This window comes from Dinoponera quadriceps, unplaced genomic scaffold (assembly GCF_001313825.1).
Source record: "Dinoponera quadriceps isolate SergipeBrazil2010 unplaced genomic scaffold, ASM131382v1 scaffold1308, whole genome shotgun sequence".
Taxonomy (NCBI): domain Eukaryota; kingdom Metazoa; phylum Arthropoda; class Insecta; order Hymenoptera; family Formicidae; genus Dinoponera; species Dinoponera quadriceps.
Window position 1 is genome coordinate 3,519,086 of NW_014555613.1, and position 13,932 is coordinate 3,533,017.

At 34.6% G+C, this 13,932-nt stretch overlaps 4 protein-coding genes across 7 annotated transcripts; all 4 read right to left on the reverse strand.

Annotated features, from left to right (window-relative positions):
* Positions 1-61: 61 nt before the first annotated feature.
* Positions 62-7,888, reverse strand: LOC106744894 (venom peptide BmKAPI-like). Of its 4 annotated transcripts, XM_014620028.1 has the most exons (7): positions 6,696-7,888; positions 6,518-6,622; positions 5,735-5,995; positions 5,298-5,407; positions 4,912-4,993; positions 2,687-2,793; positions 62-1,982 (listed from the first exon to the last, which is right to left on the reverse strand). In XM_014620028.1, exons 3-7 carry the CDS (start codon positions 5,781-5,783, stop codon positions 1,902-1,904), a joined length of 429 nt encoding a protein of 142 aa, XP_014475514.1. In that variant the 5' UTR covers positions 5,784-5,995; positions 6,518-6,622; positions 6,696-7,888; the 3' UTR covers positions 62-1,901. The 4 variants fall into 4 exon arrangements, with proteins under 4 accessions (XP_014475514.1, XP_014475512.1, XP_014475513.1 ...); XM_014620026.1 differs by lacking the exon at positions 6,518-6,622; XM_014620027.1 differs by having other exon boundaries at positions 6,523-7,888.
* A 114-nt stretch (positions 7,889-8,002) lies between these two features.
* LOC106744897 (chymotrypsin inhibitor-like) lies at positions 8,003-8,737 on the reverse strand. Its single transcript, XM_014620030.1, has 3 exons — positions 8,627-8,737; positions 8,376-8,485; positions 8,003-8,211 (listed from the first exon to the last, which is right to left on the reverse strand). The coding sequence occupies exons 1-3, from the start codon at positions 8,673-8,675 to the stop codon at positions 8,131-8,133; spliced, it is 240 nt and encodes a 79-aa protein (XP_014475516.1). The 5' UTR covers positions 8,676-8,737; the 3' UTR covers positions 8,003-8,130.
* An 848-nt stretch (positions 8,738-9,585) lies between these two features.
* LOC106744896 (chymotrypsin inhibitor-like) lies at positions 9,586-10,402 on the reverse strand. Its single transcript, XM_014620029.1, has 3 exons — positions 10,292-10,402; positions 10,035-10,144; positions 9,586-9,870 (listed from the first exon to the last, which is right to left on the reverse strand). Exons 1-3 carry the CDS (start codon positions 10,338-10,340, stop codon positions 9,790-9,792), a joined length of 240 nt encoding a protein of 79 aa, XP_014475515.1. The 5' UTR covers positions 10,341-10,402; the 3' UTR covers positions 9,586-9,789.
* Positions 10,403-11,313: 911 nt separating this feature from the next.
* On the reverse strand, positions 11,314-12,075 carry LOC106744833 (chymotrypsin inhibitor-like). Its single transcript, XM_014619878.1, has 3 exons — positions 11,966-12,075; positions 11,709-11,818; positions 11,314-11,544 (listed from the first exon to the last, which is right to left on the reverse strand). The coding sequence occupies exons 1-3, from the start codon at positions 12,012-12,014 to the stop codon at positions 11,464-11,466; spliced, it is 240 nt and encodes a 79-aa protein (XP_014475364.1). The 5' UTR covers positions 12,015-12,075; the 3' UTR covers positions 11,314-11,463.
* Positions 12,076-13,932: the final 1,857 nt, after the last annotated feature.

A 13,932-nucleotide genomic window follows, 5' to 3' on the forward strand; every position in this document is an offset into this window, starting at 1 on the left:
AATACTGTATATTGCACAAAAATAATTTTATTTTTTTCGGAAATGAAACTTTAATGTTGACTCGTACAGTATATAATAGCGCACTTAGTTTAAATATATCTTTATGTTACATCATTAATTAATTACGATATAATTACATATTATATATGTGTGTGTGTGTGTGTGTGTGTGTGTGTATAAGCAAAAACGATGCCTGTATCTTATAATTCTCACGATTTTATCGCTTATCGGTGGAAATTTATTCACTCGTGAATAATATACTTATTATTAGTCATAACGCAATTATATTGTTGTGTCTCATTAATTACGAACATGAGTCTCAATGCGATAATAAGTCTCAATGTGTACGATACGGAAGTACCAAAGTAGCCACCTGTTTCTCTGCGCACTAAAATATTTAAAAAGTATTATTTAGCCGTTACTGTTAATTTAACTCTATTAAAAGTACAATATACGAGAAATAACTCGTGTTTGTTTATTGCCTGTGAGAAAAAAATTTGAAAATTCCAGATATTTGTAATCATCGCATGTATTTGCTAACGAACTGTATTTATAACTGTATTTGCCAACTGTATCTCTCATGATAGTGGCCCCTTCTACCGAATTCTGGGCTTGCTCTTGTCACGTATTTCTTATTTTCAAGATACGCATACATCCGTTGATGAAGATTATGTTGCTTCTCACATACATTACTTAATCGCTTCTCACACTCACTACTTAATCGGTAACAGATTACTTATAACGAGAATCAGTAAACAACCATGCGCATGTAACAATGATACGAATATCATCTTTCCCGCTACGTTTTTTAATACGTATCTTTTATGTTGTTGTAGTACATAACATGACAAAATAATGACTACATGGATAGAATCCACGCTGATTCATTTTAGGCTTAGTGGCATGAAGTCATAATATGATGAAAGTTTTTCATTCTTTTCTTAAGTCACCTATCTACATATTCATAAATTAGAAGGAAATATATCATATATTATTAATAAATATATATATTTATACATAAAATGCATAGGTAAAGCATGCAATTATTGGCTGTGTATGTAAAATGGTTGATAGTCGTACAGAGTCATTTTTACAAGTATATAACATCATCTGATACATAACTATTTTTCTTAACATTAATTTTTTTAAATAGCCTATTATACATTTACTTGTGTTAATTAGTTGCAACACTTTTTCTGTTATTGTGAATTAAATACACGTTTTTTTCTATTACTTTTTTGTTTCACTGTAGAAAGAAATAAATTACAATCGCATAATTGTCCAATCGTTCGCCTCCTTTCCTATATTTGAATTCCGTATGATTACAACCATGAAATTGGCATTAAGTAGAACTACTTTGAACAATAATACGCTATTCGAAATATGCAGATACCAATCCATTAAAGCGGCATTCATATACGAGACTTTCTTAACGTATACAGTCAATATTGGCTAATATCTTGCTCGTTCCGTGAAACCGTGTACTTGTTATTTAAGCAGCATTGACGTACAACTCTCCGAACTGACTCTCAGAATCACTTCTCAGAACTGACAAGAATATATGTTGCACGATTTTTTCTTACTTGAAAATAACATGTATCTTTTCTATTTAAATTTCTTTGATGCCGAATATGCATATTTTAAAGTACAGGGAGATATGCAAATAACAAAATGAGAAATGTAAAAATATTCAAATATGTGAAAGATTATGATAAATTTGTTTTTTTTCCGAAGCACGTGAGAAAACGTTTTTTCTTTGCAATAATTATTACACAGAACGTTTCAAGAACATTGAATATATTTCTAAAGATAGTATTGCTGTTTTTAATATACTTCGTATTTATTTATCACCACCGATTACTCTTATCCAAATAATATACTTTACATATTTCCATTGGCTTTTAGCATTTATTACGAGGAACGCAGACTCCCGCGGCGTTCAACAAAAATCCTTGTTTGCATTGACAGCCGGTGAAACATTGCTGAAATATATCACAAGATATCGTATTAATTCGTCATAATAACTATAATTGACAAAATGTCCGGTATGTTCAATCGCATAATTACGAATTGTTCCACAAAAAAATTTACTACCCTAATTCAAAACGACTGACTGTAGTTTCATCTGCTATACGACGTTGGAAAGATTGGAGCGTGCCTTTTTGCACAATACATGCTTTATTGTCATTCCAAACGTTAGTTTTTGTTAAAGTGGAAATTTTCATAATGAGTGCAAAGTATCTCAATCATTACAAGACGGTGTTTTTAGTTTCGCATGCAAAAGGACCAAAATTAACGTATGTTTAGACTTTAAAGTGGCTTAGAAAATGGGCGAAACAGCACAAAATAAGTGGAACGATATAAAAAAGTAGGGAAGGTTGATGATCCGCTTGAGTTTAACCCGTATGACGACGTCGAAAAAAGACAAAACGATTATTCATCTGTTTGAACGAAATTCTATATTGCGCCAAATTCAGGATCAGCTCCGTGAAAAGGATATAAATATTGGAGATAAACTTCATCAGATGCCGTTTACATGAATCGAAGGTAAAATATCGTTTCGCAGTCCAAAAACTTCTTACGCAAAATTGTGTCACAAAACGACTGGAATGTTCGCTTGAAAACGGAGTGAAGCTCCATTGAGATCCACGTTATCGAATAAAATTTAACAAATCGAAAGAAATACCTGAGCGCAAGCTCGACGAGTTTGTGAGCTGCAGCCCGATGAACATGGTGTTCCACAAGTGGTCCACTTTTCATGTCGTCCACACCGTCGTTGTGAAGTAGCTGTGCCTGTACATGTGTAATATGATTTAAGTAATTGTGGAATTTATTGATGATATTAAGATTAAAACTTAAAAATTAAAATAAGGACTAGTACATATATGACGATTATTTACGAAAGTTTAAGCCGAGGTGCACTATTATTATTCACGCGATGTGAAAACTTACTGAAGAGCACTACGATCGCAACGAGCAGTACGAAACTAGCGCGCGACATTGTAACGTGATGATGCGGTGCTTTGTTCTGTCAATTTGTGACTGCTATGTTCCACGACGTACACACGCTTTTATAGGCTGCGTTTGCTATTAATACACCTATAATTAATAAGGAATTTCTCATTGTCACTTTTCACTTTGGGAATGGTTGGCTATTATCTAATCTACTCATCATCTATATATCATCACCAAGAAATGTCATATGTTTACACATATGTACATCTTAAAAATTGCGCTTGCTTATAACGATGGCGTCAATCGATTCGAATGCATTCCAACACGTGAAGTGCTGCTTGTTTCGTGACGAACGTAACGAAATATCGGCAGTAAAATTTCATTGTTAATGAAAATCGTCGCATTCACGTTTATGTTGAAAATTATCATTGTTAATGAAAATCATCGCATTCGCGTTTATGTGCTTTTCCTCTTGTTGCATTTATGGGATCACTTTTTTAAATATATAGACACGGAGAATTGGTCATATTATACAAGAAAGATCCAACCCGCAAAATTATGATTTTCTAAATTTTGTTATCAATGGATAGTCTATACGTCTTTCTGTAAAAAACAAAACGACCCAAGTCTTGTGAAAGCTTAAAATTAATTAGAAAATAGTTTTTATTTTCTACTAATTGTGGCATTTGTTTCTAATTGCGTCTTTTTACCCATTTTTTAAGGGTTATTCTTGCCAATGAATATCCTTAAAGAAAAGAAAGTAGATCATGTTTGACCATGCTTGACTTCTCGAACGATTGTGAAGAACCTCAGTGCTATTTATATTTTTTAAATTATGTATTAAATTTTCATTTTCATTTTTTTTGGAATGTACTTCATACGAATTGGATTTTTCTTGCGTAACTGTGGCGAATTATTTATCATTAGTTTGTGTTTTGGAGATAGTTACCTATTATCTAATCTATTGCATTATTAGAGCGTTCTGCACTCCATACCTGTAATGATAAATAATGTGAGTTACAATTTTTTTCAAGGCGGAATTAATTAAGTTTGTTCTTGCAGCAATAATGCGAAGACGATAGAACAAAATACGTCTCGATAAGAAAACTGATAACGTCTCATAAGTGCATAAAATTGCGACGTTAAACTGAGAAATGCCAGAGAGTTTCCCGCTAAGGAAGATGTCACATTTGTTATACGTCATCTCTGTTCATAAAAATATTTTTCGTCATTCTAGCGACCTACTTACTGTGAATATGACAATGAGAGGAAGAAGACAAAATTTAAATAATCTTTTTTGTCGATTAATTCGTTCAACTTCTCTAACTTTTTAAACTTTGTAATGACATGAAGATGAAATTTTATCTAAGTACTTCTAATAAAAGAATAAAACGGACTTAGATCCTTTTCCATGTTAGTTCACAATGATAACTCAAAACGAACCATTAATTATACTTATTGAAGATTTGGTAGCTATCCTTACTTATAATTATTATGTATATAATTAATGATATGAAATTTTGCAAACGTTTATGAATTATTAGGTACGTCGCGGACAATATTTTCTTTTAAGATTCAAATTTCCTTTTTGATAATTTAAGTAGGAACTACGTGTAACTTTAATTTCAACATTTACTTATAATCTAGTAAAGTCCGATTTATTGATATACTTTTTTAAATATTTCATTGCTACGTATTCTAATCGTATCCTAACCTTTATTCCAATATTTCGACGAGGGACAATTAAATTCATACGATATTTTAGTATTATACAATACTTTTTATTGTACGTCACACAACACCGTAAATATATAATGTATTAATATATTTAAAAGCAAAAGAAGTTTGGCATGCCAAATGCAATAGAACTGCTTATGATTTGAAGAACGATTCTTCAACAATCGCGTTACCGAAAATTGAAGTTCGAATATAAGTTGTTTCCAATTAATTATTTACAGTTGCAGTCGCAAGGAAGGACGCATTCGCCGCGACTGTTTCTCAAGTAACCGCTTTTACATTGGCATCTTCTGACGCATACCTGAAACACATTAGCACAAAATAATTACTAAATATATAATATCCTAAAAAAATATGTTGTTTCATTATATATAATTTAACAAAACGTCTTGAGTGATATTATGTGGTAAGATATTTTAACCCGATGAAAATTATTCGCTATAAGTCAGATTCGTATCGTTAATACATGTATCATTTACATTTACTTTTCAGGTTACATAAAAGACTAATTATTTTGCGAAATACCATTTTGAATAAGATAAATAAAGAACCAAATAAAAGTAGCATTATGCTGAGTTTCCTGTTATTAAGTTAAAATCACTTACCGCAGGGCAAACCTTTGGCTCCTTTTCGCAGCAAGTTGGTTGACACCAGGATCCGCACTCGGTCCATTCTTCATTTTTTTTACATTTCAGTAACGATAGACCATTTGCGACTGCAACGATTATTTATTATCATATGCCGCGAATATAAACAACAGAAGTTCATAGCTATAGATGTACCATTGCATTTTCGACACGTCCATTAATTGCATTGCTCAGTTTACCCATGTAAACAGACGTTAATAGTTTTTATTATTACAAGTATTTGTCTAATTGTTGAATAAAGGAAAGTGAAACAAAAGATACAAAATTAATAAATAACGATATCCGATAATTCTCGAACAAAACGCGTCCTAACTTAATCGAAATAATTAGCATATTTATCATAGAAAAACATTGCATTTGCATTTAAAGTAAAATATACACGATGAAATACTTACTCGATAGCACAGTGCCAACGACGAGAAGAATGAGAACAGTACGAGACATTATTAATGTTTCGGTCGTGAAGCGATTTTATTTTGCGTAATACTGCTTTACTAATGCATGTATAGGCCGAACTGGCCTTACTTTTATACGCGTTTTCCATCGCAACTACTTATTATTCTTAAATCTCTTGTATTTTTATCATTGTTTACGTTTCCACGCGGAAAACACTCGGACGGAGAAGAGAATTCGTTCTTTATGGAAGGTGAAAAGACCTAAAACAATATTTAGTTATTGCAAAATATCTGCCCCAACTGTTGATACTTTGTACACGAGTCACCTAGTATACTTTAGAATTTTCAAACAATCGATAATGAGCCGTTGTGCGATGCGAAGCCGACCAACCAAGTTATTCGAGTGTAATTTTATCAAAAGCGCCAGTCATTGTTACAACTCTAGTTATATGTGATAAATTGAACAAATTATATCAACTATATCGATCTCATTTTCAGTTCCTAAGAAGTAATAATAATGTCCATATGATATCATTTTGACGTCATCTTACCTTTTATATGATTTTTTATTTTACTTAGGTTACGAATATCTTAGCTTCTGAACGGTTAATCGTTTTCTAAATGCATCAATAATTAAATCATATTTAAATCTATATGTAGTGCAAGTTTTTTAACGAATCCTTAAAAAACTCACTTTATGCTACCACTACTACTACTTTAAAGAACTTACATGACTATAGAATTTACAATTTAAATTTTTCCGCTTATTTTTTAGTAATGCACCTTACTGCTTGATATAGGTCGGTTGTTGCACTGTATCTTCACCAAGTTTGATCACAATCAATGATTACAACATCGGTACCGTCTTTTCGTTAGTCATCGTCTCACCTGGTCTCAAATGGTCGATCTATTTTGAAAGATTCATCGCGAACAGCAAAATCAAATAATGGCAAGAAATTACCTTTTCGCACGCGCAGTTGGAATTGTCACAAGTGGGCAAGCCGATTCTCATTCGCTCCACTGTCACGTCGAAGGACATCGTGGATTCTCGTGTGCGACCACATATGAAATTTTCATATATTTGATTAAGTTAGTATTTCTCTGTCGAGTCGCACATCACCAAATAGAACGAATCGACGGCGATCTACATTAAATAGCATAAAATGTAAAATGTAATCGCGCGATTAAAATGTAACGATTCTGCGCACTGTTGATTATTAATTTCTGCTGCCTCATGAAAACACACGATTTGCGTAACGTTTAAACTCACCAAGGAAATATATCAACGCGATGAAGGCGACCTAGACGAGAGTAAAGCGAGACATATCGATCTGTTAATGTGCAAACAACTTACTCGCCGCCTTCGCTTAGTTTTGTATTTATCATATGCGGACCTTCATATTCAAATCACGCTCGTAAAACTGATTTGTTACATCGCTCCTATCCGACTAAACCGCACTTGCGTAATACAGGAGTTCATAAAAAAAAATGGAAAACAGCCAATCTACCGCAGCGATAACTTTTTACCGCGAAAACAATTATTTCGCTCGCTCCTTATCTGTGCTACAAAGTAACTCGTTCGCTTCTTATCTGTGCTACAAAATAACTTAGTCATATGAAGGTATTTTCAATACAATCTAAGTTTAGTTTTCAAGGCCAATATATAAATTTGACACTAACTTCCGCGGTAACGCGTTAACGATAAATAAAGTAAAAAGAAATAATGCGGTGGAAAGAACGTAAATATTTCATATGATATCTTGTAAATAGAAATTACTTGCAAAGTGAGAGATAAAAATATCGCCGGAGAGAAATTACCATTACTCATCAACAAGATTAGCGAAGCATTTAGTAGTCCGATAGTTTAAATTAACGCAGATAAAAACAGACCTCTAAAAACTTGCTGGCAATGGCTCGCTCAATGCAAAATGTCATGACGAAGAACATATTTACATTTTAGTGAGACTTTTTCACTCATTAGTTAACCTCCATGTTTTATTTCCATGCGCAATACATTAATATTCCTTGAACCGCGGGTTACACAAATATTGCGAAACGTTTTCATTAAAGGTACGAAAGAGAAGCAAGATGTGTTATCCATGTTAGTATTTATTTTTAAACACTTTGGATATACAAAAAAATATTAAATGCAAGTATCTTATATAATGTTATTAATAAAATGGAAGAAACGTTAGTTTTAATAATATCAATTTCTCTTCTATTCAATCAATGAAGACGCAACGAGTATACAAACAAATACCAATTAGGTTTAATTGCAACTAATCTATATTTAAGCATCTTACAAACATAACTTTAAATTCGAATTTTTATAGAAAGCTTTGAAATGTTTGATAGATTCGGACATCACACTTCAGTAGGTAGACTTTCATCGGCTTTTAGCAATTTTGGGGAGAAACGCATCGACCTGCGCCGTTCGACAGAAATCCTTCTTTGCATTGGCAGCCGATTACACATTGCTGAAAAGAAAGTCGCAAAATATATCGAGTTAATTCATCGTAATAATTGTGATCGACAAAATGATGCTATTTTTAATCGCACAACTACGTCCGCGTGAAAACAGAGCAAAATTCATTGGGATTTGCGCGTTATCGAATAAAGTCTAATAAAACGATAAAATTACCAGAGTGCAAATTTGGTGTGGATCTGGATTGCTGCAGGTCGGTTGACATGCTGACCCACAAGTAGTGTACTCTTCGTTTGGCCCACACACATGGTTTGAAGTAGCTGTGCCTATACATATGCATTATTATTTAAGTCATTGTAGGTTTATCGGTGGTTATTAAGATTAAAATTAAAACAAGGACCGGCACATATTACGACGATTATTCATGAAAATCGAGCTGCACGATTATTGTTAACGCGAAAACTTACTGAAGAGCACTACGACCGCAATAAGCAATACGAAACTAGCGCGCGACATTGTAACGTGATGATCCTCTGCTATGTTCTACCGATTCGTGACTGCTGTAGTCCGCGAGTTGCGTGTGCTTTTATATGCCGTGCTGTTTGTTAACACGTCTATAATTCCTCATCATCAGTTTGCGCTTCGAGAATAGTTAGCTATAGAATAGTTATCTAATCTATTGCGTCATCGAAAATCGTCATACGCTTATGCATGCGCATGTTAAAACTGCATTTGCTTATAACGATGGTGTAAATCGATTCGAGTGCATACCGACACGTGAAATGCTGCTTGTTTTGTAACGAAATAATATGAAGTAACGGAACATCGATAATGTAATTTCGTTGTTAATGAAAAACGTCGCATTGACGTGTACTTTTCCTCTCATTGCAATTCGAATTGCATCTGAATTCGTTAAATCGGTTTTATTCAACGATGTATGATTCACGAGTAAAGATTTGGAGAATAGGATTGTATTTATAATTTTAAATATTATGTAATACGGAAAACACTCGAAGATTGATTCATGTATATGTACATATATTTATACTCCTTACAATTTTAACTCTTCAAATTTTGACTATTCAAATATGTCTTTTTGTTTCACAAATATAATTCTATTCCAAATGCTTTCGCGATTTGCTGGCCATGGTTCGCTCAATGCAAAATGTCATGACGAAGAAAATATTTACATTTTAGTGCAACTTTTTCACTCATTAGTTAACCTCTATTTTATTTCCATGCGTAATACATTAATATTCCCTGAACCGCGGGATACACAAATATTGCGAAACGTTTCCGTTAAAGGTATGGAAAAGAAGCAAGATGTGTTATCCATGTTAGTATTTATTTTTAATCACTTTGGATATACAAAAAAGTATGAAATGCAAGTATCTTATATAATGTTATTAATAAAATGGAAGAAACGTTAGTTTTAATAATTTCAATTTCTCTTCTATTCAATCAATGAAGACGCAACGAGTATACAAACAAATACCAATTATGTTTAATTTCAACTAATCTATATTTAAGCATCTTACAAACATAATTTTAAATTCGAATTTTTTAGGAAAGCTTTGAAATGTTTAATATATTCGGACATCACACTTCAGTAAGTAGTCTCCATCGGCTTTTAGCAATTTTGGGGGGAAACGCATTGACCTGCGCCGTTCGACAGAAATCCTTCTTTACATTGGCAGCCGATTACACATTGCTGAAAAGAAAGACGCAAAATATATCGAGTTAATTCATCGTAATAACTGTGATCGACAAAATGATGCTATTTTTAGTCGCACAACTACGTCCGCGTGAAAACAGAGCAAAATTCATTGGGATTTGCGCGTTATCGAATAAAGTCTAATAAATCGATAAAATTACCAGAGTGCAAATTTGGTGTGGATCTGGATTGCTACAGGTCGGTTGACATGCTGACCCACAAGTAGTGTACTCTGCATTTGGCCCACACACTTGGTTTGAAGTAGCTGTGCCTATACATATGCATTATTATTTAAGTCATTGTAGGTTTATCGGTGATTATTAAGATTAAAATTAAAACAAGGGCCGGCACATATTACGACAATTATTCATGAAATTTCTAGTCGAGTTGCACGATTACTGTTAACGCGAAAACTTACCGAAGAACACTGCGATCGCAATAAGCAATACGAAACTAGCGCGCGGCATTGTAACGTGATGATCCTCTGCTTTGTACTACCGACTCGTGACTGCTGCAGTCCGCGAGTTGCGTGCGCTTTTATATGCCGTGATTGTTTTTTCACATCTTTAATTCCTTATCATCGGTTTGTGCTTCGTGAATAGTTTGTTATAGAATAGTTACCTAATCTATTGCGTCACAGAAAATCTTCCATATGCTTATGCATGCGCATGTTAAAACTGCGTTTGCTTATAACAATGGTGTAAATAGATTCGAGTGCATCCCGACACGTGAAATGCTGCTTGTTTCGTGACGAAGTAACTTGAAGTAACGGAAGATCTATAGTGGAATTTCGTTGTTAATGAAAATTGTCGCGTTTACGTGTGCTTTTCGTCTCACTGCAATTCGAATTGGACCTGAAATCGTTAAATCGGCTTTCTTAAACGATATATGATTCACGAGTAAAGATTTGGAGAATTGGATTTTATTTATAATTTTAAATATTATGTAATACGGAAAACGCTTGAAGAATGATTCATGTATATGTACATATATTTATACCCTTTACTATTTTGACTCTTCAAATTTTGCTATTCAAATATTTCTTTTTTTTTCACAAATATAATTATTTTCCAAATGTTTTCGAGATTTGCTGGCAATGGTTCGCTCAATGCAAAATATCATGACGAAGAATACTCGAACGTATTTACATTTTAGTGCGACTTTTTCACTCATTAGTTTACCTCCATGTTTTATTTCCATGCGTAATACAATAATATTCCTTGAACCGTGGGTTACACAAATATTGCGAAACGTTTTCGTTAAAGGTACGGAAAAGAAGCAAGATGTGTTATCCATGTTAGTATTTATTTTTAATCATTTTGGATATACAAAAAAATATTAAATGCAAGTATCTTATATAATATTATTAATAAAATGGAAGAAACGTTAGTTTTAATAATTTCAATTTCTCTTCTATTCAATCAATGAAGACGCAACGAGTATACAAACAAATGCCAATTAGGTTTAATTGCAACTAATTTATATTTAAGCATCTTACAAACATAACTTTAAATTCGAATTTTTTAGGAAAGCTTTGAAACGTTTGATAGATTCGGACATCACACTTTAGTAGGTAGTCTCCATCGGCTTTTAGCAATTTTGGGGGGAAACGCATTGACCTGCGCCGTTCAACAGAAATCCTTCTTTACATTGGCAGCCGATTACACATTGCTGAAAAGAAAGTCGCAAAATATATCGAGTTAATTCATCGTAATAACTGTGATCGACAAAATAATGCTATTTTTAATCGCACAACTACGTCCGCGTAAAAACAGAGCAAAATTCATTGGGATTTGCGCGTTATCGAATAAAGTTTAATAAATCGATAAAATTACCGCAGTGCAAACTTGAACTGGTTCTGGATTGCTGCAGGTCGGTTGACATGCTGACCCACAAGTAGTGTACTCTTTATTTGGCCCACATTCTTGGTTTGAAGTACCTGTGCCTATACATATGCATTATTATTTAAGTCATTGTAGGTTTATCGGTGATTATTAAGATTAAAATTAAAACAAGGGCCGGCACATATTACGACAATTATTCATGAAATTTCTAGTCGAGCTGCACGATTATTATTAACGCGAAAACTTACCAAAGAGCACTGCGATCGCAATAAGCAATACGAAACTAGCGCGCGGCATTGTAACGTGATGACCCTCTGCTTTGTTCTACCGATTTGTGACTGCTATAGTCGGCGAGTTGCGTGCGCTTTTATATGCCGTGATTGTTTTTTCACATCTTTAATTCCTTATCATCGGTTTGTGCTTCGAGAATAGTTTGTTATAGAATAGTTACCTAATCTATTGCGTCACAGAAAATCTTCCATATGCTTATGCATACGCATTTAAAAACTGCGTTTGCTTATAACGATGGTGTAAATCGATTCGAGTGCATCCCGACACGTGAAATGCTGCTTGTTTTGCGACGAAGTAACATGAAGTAACGGAACATCGATAATGGAATTTCGTTGTTAATGAAAATCGTCGCGTTTACGTGTGCTTTTCCTCTCACTGCAATTCGAATTGGACCTGAATTTGTTAAGTCGGCTTTATTAAACGATATATGATTCACAAATAAAGATTTGGAGAAGAGAATTGTATTTATAATTTTAAATATTATGTAATACGGAAAACGCTCGAAGATTGATTCATATATATGTACATATATTTATACTCCTCACAATTTTGACTCTTCAAATTTTGACTATTCAAATGTTTCTTTTTTTTTCACAAATATAATTCTATTCCAAATGCTTTCGCGATTTGCTTATCGTTTATGTCGTTCGTTAACATAAATTTAGATTTCAGAAATGACACTCCGAAAGGAAACCTTTACATTCTCATTAACATATTTTCCGCAGTTCAATACACATTTGCCTCGTTTGCAATTCGCATTTCCTACGTGGTATGCCCCGTCCGTCTCGACGTTATATAAACGTGTTTTCACGCCCATCAACATTGCTTGAGCGATAGAAAACTGAAGGTCTTGCAAAATCTCGCGTCGATTTGTTGTCGCTGCAACTTTCAAAGTGGCGATCTATCGAATCGCACGAACGTTATTCACGTCCGGCAATTAATGGGTCTCGCGACAGGCAGGAAGGACAGCTCTCGGTCGTTCGACCGATCGGAAAATTCGAGCTTGCAAAACGTGTATGTTGTGTCCACTTTGTCAGCGTAAGCTCGGCGCTCAATCCATGGCCGCTTCCCCGAATACGGCTTTTACCCTAAATGCCATTTCGCCATCGGCGAGATAGCCCAAGTGAATCAGACTGACCCTTCTGCTTCCCCCTCATTCTCCCGGCGCACGGTGTTTTTTTTTATTTCGCGTAAAGAGCACGGAGAATCGAATATCCGGCGATTCGAATCGAATTTATTACGATCGGTAAATTGAATTATCGCGCGCGTACACAATTCGCGCTTTCAGTCCGGGCATTTTCTTGAATCGAAGCAGTTACGGCAACATATCCGCTGAAATGTCATATTCGCGATCTTAAAAATGCAGCCAGCAGCGTTACGGTTTGTGATTTACAGGATGCTGAAGAAATTTGCTACTTCCATTGCTAGTAACGGATCCTTTATTCGTTTGCGTTCAAGCTAAGCCGCTTGCGCGATGTAATTTGTGCGCATTTTATTTCTCACTCATAGAGCCAATTAACGGCCGATTAGCGATTATCTTGTCGCGATATCGCTCAAGATATCGCTTAGGATCTAAATGTTTTCTTGAAGATGACGATAGCGGCTACAGCGGTGGCCGACGGACTTAATTACCCGGAAATTTCGCGACGTGTTCCATTTTCCATTGTCTCGGCTGTCTTATTCAGAATTTCGCGACGCATCATCATATGAATGCGACATCGGGAAACCCCGTTTGGAGAGTTCTCAATATTCACCGTCTCCTACTCGTTACTTCGCTTCTTCCTCGCTTTGTTCGTCAGCCTTCGCCTGCTTTCTTTCATCCTGCTGCACTCCCCCCACTCTTACCGCATCTCTCTCGTTGCCTAACGGACCTTGTATCGGACTAACGATTAGGTGATAACCGTTGTGACTCTGCCCCGTTGAC

Coding starts and splice junctions, on each gene's coding strand:
- LOC106744833 (XM_014619878.1), bottom strand. CDS start 12,014: ATGCCGCGCGCTAGTTTCGTATTGCTTATTGCGATCGCAGTGCTCTTT. Junction 11,819..11,965: donor TGCGATCGCAGTGCTCTTTG/GTAAGTTTTCGC, acceptor GCATATGTATAG/GCACAGGTACTTCAAACCAA. Junction 11,545..11,708: donor CAGTTCAAGTTTGCACTGCG/GTAATTTTATCG, acceptor CTTTCTTTTCAG/CAATGTGTAATCGGCTGCCA.
- LOC106744897 (XM_014620030.1), bottom strand. CDS start 8,675: ATGTCGCGCGCTAGTTTCGTATTGCTTATTGCGGTCGTAGTGCTCTTC. Junction 8,486..8,626: donor TGCGGTCGTAGTGCTCTTCA/GTAAGTTTTCGC, acceptor GCATATGTATAG/GCACAGCTACTTCAAACCAT. Junction 8,212..8,375: donor CACACCAAATTTGCACTCTG/GTAATTTTATCG, acceptor CTTTCTTTTCAG/CAATGTGTAATCGGCTGCCA.
- LOC106744894 (XM_014620026.1), bottom strand. CDS start 5,783: ATGTCTCGTACTGTTCTCATTCTTCTCGTCGTTGGCACTGTGCTATCG. Junction 4,994..5,297: donor AGCCAAAGGTTTGCCCTGCG/GTAAGTGATTTT, acceptor AATGTGTTTCAG/GTATGCGTCAGAAGATGCCA. Junction 1,983..2,686: donor CTCGTCGAGCTTGCGCTCAG/GTATTTCTTTCG, acceptor GATATATTTCAG/CAATGTTTCACCGGCTGTCA.
- LOC106744896 (XM_014620029.1), bottom strand. CDS start 10,340: ATGCCGCGCGCTAGTTTCGTATTGCTTATTGCGATCGCAGTGTTCTTC. Junction 10,145..10,291: donor TGCGATCGCAGTGTTCTTCG/GTAAGTTTTCGC, acceptor GCATATGTATAG/GCACAGCTACTTCAAACCAA. Junction 9,871..10,034: donor CACACCAAATTTGCACTCTG/GTAATTTTATCG, acceptor CTTTCTTTTCAG/CAATGTGTAATCGGCTGCCA.